This window comes from Trypanosoma conorhini, assembly GCF_003719485.1.
Source record: "Trypanosoma conorhini strain 025E chromosome Unknown Tco_14.4_contig_00821, whole genome shotgun sequence".
In the NCBI taxonomy this organism is placed as follows: Eukaryota; Euglenozoa; class Kinetoplastea; order Trypanosomatida; family Trypanosomatidae; genus Trypanosoma; species Trypanosoma conorhini.
This window is the reverse complement of record NW_021704915.1, coordinates 1-6,694: the sequence shown is the minus strand read 5'-3', so window position 1 is coordinate 6,694 and position 6,694 is coordinate 1. Positions and strand designations below refer to the sequence as shown.

Here is a 6,694-nt window from a genome sequence, read left to right as displayed (position 1 = left end):
ACACACACACACACACACACCCAGACACAGAGAGATAGAGGCAGAGGGAAAAAACAAAAGCTTTCACTTTATGATGCCATACTGTTTCTTTTCCTCCACCGTGAGCACATGTGCTGGCACAAATTCGCCCAGTCGTGGCAAATAATCAGCAAGAAGTTGCGCACGTGCGCGACGAATGTACTCTAGCAGTTCCTCTTGACGTTTTCTCTCCTGTTCCTCGAGAAGAGCAGCCTGGCGCTCCTCCTCCCGCTTGAGCTCCCTGCGCGCCTCGAGCATCTTTTCTGCTTCCAGTGCGTGTTCCTGCTTCAGCTGCAACTGGCGTTGCCGTGACAACCGGTCCATTTTGGCCTTTCGTGCGAGATCTTCCATCATCAGCTGGCGCAACTTGATTTCCTCGGCGCGCTCTGCCTCCTTTTCCTTCTGGTGAGCCTGAATGAGCTTCCAATTCTCCTCCTTCACCGCCTCTGCAAACCTCTCCCGTGCTTCCTTTTCATCCTTCATCGCCTTGCGTTCCTTCGCCAGACGCTCAGCCTCGTAGTAGTCATTTAACAAGCTCTCCAGCTCCTCACGTTTGGCCTGCTCCTCCGCAATCTTCTTGCTCTGCTCCTCGAGAATTCTGGTCTTGGTAGCTTCTCTCTCTCGTGCCAACTTCTCGTCTGTCTCCTTCCGACGGCCCTGCTCAGCGATGTAGGCGTTGATGGCCTCTTCTTCCCGCAACTCGCGTTGTCTCTCTGCCTCTTTAATCTCTGCACGGAGCCGATAAAACTCATCGTGTTCAACTTGCAACTTTCGTTGTTTTTCACGCCGCTCCAAGGCCTCAAGAAAATCCTTCTCGTGGACTCGGGCCACTACCGCGTCAACAGCTAGCCGCTCCTTCCGTCGCTCCTCGGCCTCTCTTTCAGCAACGGCTTTTCTTTCCCCAATGAGATCCAGCTGCGCTGCCTGGTGCCGCTGAAACGCCTCAATTTCTCTTCTACGGCGTTCCTCCTCCTTGGCCTTGGCAAGTTTCTCTTGCTCGTTCAAGTAAGCGATGTAGTCCTTCTCCTCCTGCAACTGCCGTTCTCGTAACTGCCGCATCTCCTCCACTTGATCCTTGCGCCCTTGCTTCATCAAGGCGTGCTTTAGCTGTCCCTCCAGGTTCCGAAGTTCCGGAAAAGTACGGACAAGTTGAAGCATTTTTGTGTCCAGTAAGTCGAGTCGCTGCTCCTCCGCCAGCTGCTTTGCGAGAGCCTCGTCGCGAGCCGCAGCGTTCATCTTCCTTTCCCGACTCGCCTTGAACTCCTCCTCCTCCCTTTGAAGGGCAAGTTCCGCCTGTACCGCCTTGTAGCGGTTGACGCGGCGGAGCCGCTCCACACGGGCATTGTTTGCGTCCATCGCGTTTCCCGGGCTACAACAGCAACGGAAGCAACAGCAGCAGCCTGGGAAGGTGCACTGAGGAGGAAAAGAAAAAAGAAAAAAAAGCAGAGGGCAGAGAAGCACAAATAGATGTCAGAGGCGCTTATGAACACTGGGGAAATATGCTGTGCCAGCGATCATGATGGGGGCGGGGGAAAGGCTCAGATAATAATTGAAAAATCAGGGCGATACGCTGAGGCAAGAATAGAAAAAAGAAAAAAAAGACAAAGAGAGAAAGAGCGTGGGAGTTTCACTTCCTTTGTTAGAGTTGCTGCTGTGCTTGTTGCACCCTCTCCTCTTTTCGAACTTCCTGCCGTCCTCCTCCTCGTTTTCTTAGCAAGACAAGGCATGACGAATGTCAAGGACGCAATTTTTGACGCCTGCCGTGTGCCCCCGCACCCTCACCGCCACCGTCTCGTTGAGACAGACAACGGACGCCGCCACCTTGTGTCGGTCCCGCAGTTGCTGCAGGCCATCGCCACGGGGACCGGTAAGAAGTCGCAGTCTTCCATGCGGCACCGGGACCAAGACCTCGTCCATGGGAACCTCCACGAGAGGGTTTGACGGCAGCGTCAGCAGCGCCTTGGAGTGTTGCGGAAGCCCACCAAATTCATTAGGCACCATGGACTGCTTCACGGCATCCAATGTCTCCTGCAGCACACGCATCTCCACGCGCTGCTCCGCGAGGGCGGCCTTCACCAGGGCCGCGTCCTCTTGCAGGTTTGGGTCAAACTGGTCAACTAAACGCATCACCTGCATATACTCCTCTTCCAGCTTCTGCCTATCATCAAAGACACCCCTAACGAGCATGGAGGACTCCCCACAGACGCTCTTGTACAGCTTCTTCGCCTCCTCCACCTGCGCCTGAAGGAATTTGCTCTGTTGGCCAAGCAGCGCATGCTCCTTCTGCAACTCCGAGAGACGACGCCGAATAGGCTTCACCGCGTCAGTTTGTGCGGTAGTCGAGGCTGCAGATGCCTCCAGTACTAGTTTGCGTGACGCCGCACTGTGCCATTCCGTCTGCAGCACGTGCAACTCCTCCAGTAACGCCACATACTCGCGATGGAGGTGTTGAAGTGAACCAGTGGAACCATCGCAAGCGGTTGCCATCAAGCATGCAGGCGTCTACTCATGGAGAGCCATGAGGGTGTCGCAAAGAGGAAAAATTGAAGAAAGAGAAGGCGAGGGCGACTGGACGAAGCCAAAGCAAGAATAGCAGAAGCAGCAATAATAGCTCACCTCAATAAATATATACGAGAAACAAGGAGGAATAGCCTAGTGTTTATTTATCCCTAAAAATAAAAACGAGTAGGGTGAGACTGAAAAATCGTGTAGTGCTATGAGGAACACATGAACATTAATCCAATATCGAGCCCGAATCACCTCCTTCGCATTTACATATCACTAAATCACTTGCGAAAAGGACAATGCTAAATGTGGCTCCTACCCCGGCTCCGCGCGCCGAGGCGGGGAGGGATGGCCGTGAGGGGTCTACCAGCAGTTAGCATTTTCATTGCCTCTACAAAAATAAAAACCATGAAAATAAAAATAAAAATAAAAATAAAACATGGCGAGATGGTTTTCAGGGTGTCTGTTGCACATAAAACACGTAAATAGTGACTATTCCTCAAGAAATCTCTTTAATAAAAAAACCACACACACACACGCACACACACACACGCTGCGTGTCAACGACTCAGTACGTGATAACACGTAGGCCACCAAATTGAACAAGACTATGTGGAAAGCGATCGCCAGGGCAACCCATAAACATAAAATTGCGTGGCACTTGAAGCTCGGCCGAAACTTCGTAGACGGCCCTCGGGGTGAATGGGGCGAGCACGAAGAGGAGTTCGATTGTCAGTTTTGGGTAAAGTTGATCAATGATGGCGCAGCAGGTTTCCATTTCTTGCATTGCTGTCTGCTCAGCTTTATTTTTCAACGCCAAATTATTACCCGCCTTCACTTCTTCCTCTTTATTGTGCACGTACTCGTCTGGGCAGGTGCTCATGAATACCGTGCTGGAGTCGCGTGAGTAGCTTGCGTCGAGCATGTGGATGACCCTTACCGTGTGTGTGTCCTCGTTGTCAATGATGTATTGAATGACCTTGTTCAACACGTCAATCTCAGGCTGCTTCGCAAAGTACACCACGGGAAACCGCCGCAGCGATGCAACAATGGAACTCATCCGCTGCTTCACGCGAGGGTAGCGTCCGGGGACGAGGTCGTACAACAGCCGAAACAGAGAAACCCGCATTCTTGTGACGACCACAATGGACAGGAGGACAACAAAGTAGATGGCGAAGTAAAGGGCATTTTGAGGGGCGCGTACGATGCTGCCCGCAAGGCCCGCCACAACCAAGAGCAATGCCAGTAGCACAAGGATGGGAGAAATGATGGGTTTCCTAGGCAATTTGCCGCGCCTGTACTTGAGGAAAAAGCTGCCTAAGCACAACAGCATCAGTACACATAAGAAGGCGACGGCGTAGACGCCTCCAAGTGTCGACATGTCGTTCACGAGGAGTCGCAGCGAGCATGATATGAGGGCAAAACCGATGATGATAAAATGCGGAGTTCCGCGCCAACGGTTTACAGACAAGAAAAAGGCAGGTATGACACGATCAAGAGCCAGTTGTCGGTGAAGGCCCTGGATACCAATGTACGCGGTAAGGACAGCCCCCGATAGAACCAAGGCAGCGTCCACCACAACAACCAGTTTAAGCCACTCACCCACGGTTGTCTGTGCCAATAGCGCCAAACTGAAAGTTGAATTCTGCACCAATTTCTCAATGGGAACAACACCAATTGCGAGTATAGACAACGCGGGATTCACCAGAGTCACAACAAGCCACATGTTACGAAGCGTCTTTGGATATACTCCTGGCAGTTGGTCCTCAATGTAATTGGAACTGGTTTCAAAGCCTGACACTCCCAGCAATGCACTGGAATAACCAAAGAAAATACAACCCGCCCAGTTATCGTACGGATTAGCAACTGGAGATGGAGAGTTCCAGCTATTGCGGAGCACCTGGCCATGGTCTTTTGCGACGTAAACGAGAGAAGATATGAGTATCGTAAAAAGTGTCGCCATATGAATAATAAAAACACCGGTTGCCACATAGGACGACTCCCGCATGCCCAGTAGAGTCAAGATGGCAAAAAAAGCGAGGACACCCAAAGAACTCCACTTCGATGGTATCGCACTCCATTGAAACGCAAGATAGTCCCCAGCAGATGCGGCACTTGTCACGGCTGTCGCAATGTAACTGAGGGTGGACAAAATAGCTGCCAGAGAGGCCCAGTTTTTATCAATTGTGTTCAGCATGGCATTATAAGTCCCACCATTCATGGGGAGGGCGCTAAACACCTCCGCGTAAACCCCACGAAAAAGGTACAAAACAATAGAAACAAGTAAAGAAGAAAAACACGAAAAACGGCCAGCTGCAGAGACGACGATCCCCGTTGTGTAGAGACAAGATGAAGTAATGTCGTTTCCCGCAATTGCAGTTGCACGTAGCTGCCCCAACGTCGGTTGAGTCACTCCAGGAACTTCAAGGGGGTCCCCGGCAACATTCGTCGATCCATCAACACTCGTCTCTCCCTGGGGAGGATCCGATGTGCCACGGCCAAGCGACAGGAGCGGCACTTCGCGTGGTTCTCCAAAACTTCGCTTTAGGTAAAAAACAGCGCCGCGCGGTGCAAGCTCCCATGCATGTCTTAAAACACCTCCCCTTAGGGTGGCTGTTTGGTACGGTCTTTGGCGGACTTCAAACCCCTGCAATCCGGAAGTCAATTCCCTTGCACTAGCGAACGATAAGGGAATTGAAGCCTGGTCATCGGTCATTCTTTACCGTACAATATACTCTGCAAGGAAGAAGAGAAGATAACAAAGACCACTATTTATTCTGCAGTCAGACGCAGCCTGCGTGTGTGTGTGTGTGTGTGTGTGTGTGTGCGTGAGCGTGTGCATCACTGGGGCGCAAATAAGTGGGTAATAATTGGGATCGTTCACATCTCGCTTCCAGGTTTTTGATTCGTTTTCATTATTGTGTATTACTTTCTCAGGAGCATTGGCGTCACAGCAATTGCAATACTCCGCAAATTAGACGGGAAGCAGGAAAAGATAAAAAATAATAATAATAATAATAAAATAAATGAATGACTAAACGGCTTCCCCTCCTTCGTGTGAAGCACCATTATAGCTTTTCCAGTTGGATCCTTCAAACATTTCCGCCTCTGAGGGTGGGGGTGGGACGTCGGTTCGCTCAAAGTTCACGTCGAAGACCTCTAGCGGTATGGGCAAAGGGTCGCGGTCCTCTGCAAAGGCCGCAGCGTACTCCTTGCCCACCGCACGTCCGTATTCCGAAACCGACGGACTGCTACGGTGGTACATAACCACTAGAGGAAGATTCTTTGACGCGCAGTAGCGAGAATGAAGAGCGGCTATGGCACAATCCGCGTCATCCACGGCGCTATACGTCACCTCCGCGTACTGACTAGGGCCCTCTTGGAGCATCTTGACTTGTTTCACGTGGCCATAGGCAGAAAAAAGACGCTCAAGGTATTGGACGTTGGTGACTGTGGGAATATTTCCTACAAACAAGACCGCCGAGGAAGACATGAAACGTCTAAAAATGTTTCTACACTGTGTTTTTGTAAGGAACGGATGAGTGTGCGGCATTTGTGCGTATTCACCGTCCATAGCCGTTACCAATGAGAGCGAGTGCACACACAACAAAAAAAAAAAAGAGGGGGCAGAAGGTGACGCGCAGCACCACGGACACGAAGCCAGGAAAACGGACAAAGGCCTTGGGTTGCATAACTGTGGTCCCTCGCTTTTGCTTGCAACCACGCCCCTTGCAAGCTCCTCTCACCCCCCGCCCTATACTTTATTCCCCCCTTCCCGCTCTATTTCCTCCTGCTCCCTCCACACTGTCCTCCGCATCCCCGTTGTCCTACTCCACCCGAACGGAGGCAAGCGAGAGGAAGGAAGGATGTAATTATGAATGTAGTACTAAATTCATAATTCCCTCTTCCAGCCCCTCCCCCACTCAATACGCACACACAAAGGAAGAAAACAACAACAACGACAACCACACACATACATGCACAGAATAAAAAAGAAGCATAAAGCAATGGACGTGAGTGCCCAGGCAAACATCACCCGTCGCCTCTAGTTCGAAGACGTCCCGCTTGCCTCCCCGATTGGCTTACTTTTTTCCGCTTGTACTCTCACAGCATTTTTTACTGAACTAACCAGAAAAAAAAAGGGGGAAATAGGCAAAAGTATTCATCGCCC

The 6,694-nt window shown here is 51.1% G+C and overlaps 4 protein-coding genes across 4 annotated transcripts, besides 6 other annotated features; all 4 read right to left on the bottom strand.

Annotated features, from left to right (window-relative positions):
• Nucleotides 1–29: a microsatellite.
• A 34-nt stretch (nt 30–63) lies between these two features.
• On the bottom strand, nt 64–1,374 carry Tco025E_08595 (meiosis-specific nuclear structural 1; the record flags this gene model as incomplete). The annotated part of the gene is made up of 1 exon (XM_029375440.1): nt 64–1,374. One exon carries the CDS (start codon nt 1,372–1,374, stop codon nt 64–66), a length of 1,311 nt encoding a protein of 436 aa, XP_029224438.1.
• A 354-nt stretch (nt 1,375–1,728) lies between these two features.
• Tco025E_08594 (uncharacterized protein) lies at nt 1,729–2,505 on the bottom strand (the record flags this gene model as incomplete). The annotated part of the gene is made up of 1 exon (XM_029375439.1): nt 1,729–2,505. One exon carries the CDS (start codon nt 2,503–2,505, stop codon nt 1,729–1,731), a length of 777 nt encoding a protein of 258 aa, XP_029224437.1.
• Nucleotides 2,506–2,934: 429 nt separating this feature from the next.
• Nucleotides 2,935–2,961: a microsatellite.
• Nucleotides 2,962–3,048: 87 nt separating this feature from the next.
• Nucleotides 3,049–3,075: a microsatellite.
• Nucleotides 3,076–3,091: 16 nt separating this feature from the next.
• Nucleotides 3,092–5,239, bottom strand: Tco025E_08593 (putative amino acid permease; the record flags this gene model as incomplete). Its single annotated transcript, XM_029375438.1, has 1 exon — nt 3,092–5,239. One exon carries the CDS (start codon nt 5,237–5,239, stop codon nt 3,092–3,094), a length of 2,148 nt encoding a protein of 715 aa, XP_029224436.1.
• An 82-nt stretch (nt 5,240–5,321) lies between these two features.
• Nucleotides 5,322–5,350: a microsatellite.
• A 168-nt stretch (nt 5,351–5,518) lies between these two features.
• Nucleotides 5,519–5,549: a microsatellite.
• An 8-nt stretch (nt 5,550–5,557) lies between these two features.
• Tco025E_08592 (putative RNA-binding protein) lies at nt 5,558–6,016 on the bottom strand (the record flags this gene model as incomplete). The annotated part of the gene is made up of 1 exon (XM_029375437.1): nt 5,558–6,016. One exon carries the CDS (start codon nt 6,014–6,016, stop codon nt 5,558–5,560), a length of 459 nt encoding a protein of 152 aa, XP_029224435.1.
• A 455-nt stretch (nt 6,017–6,471) lies between these two features.
• Nucleotides 6,472–6,501: a microsatellite.
• Between the last annotated feature and the right edge of the window lie 193 nt (nt 6,502–6,694).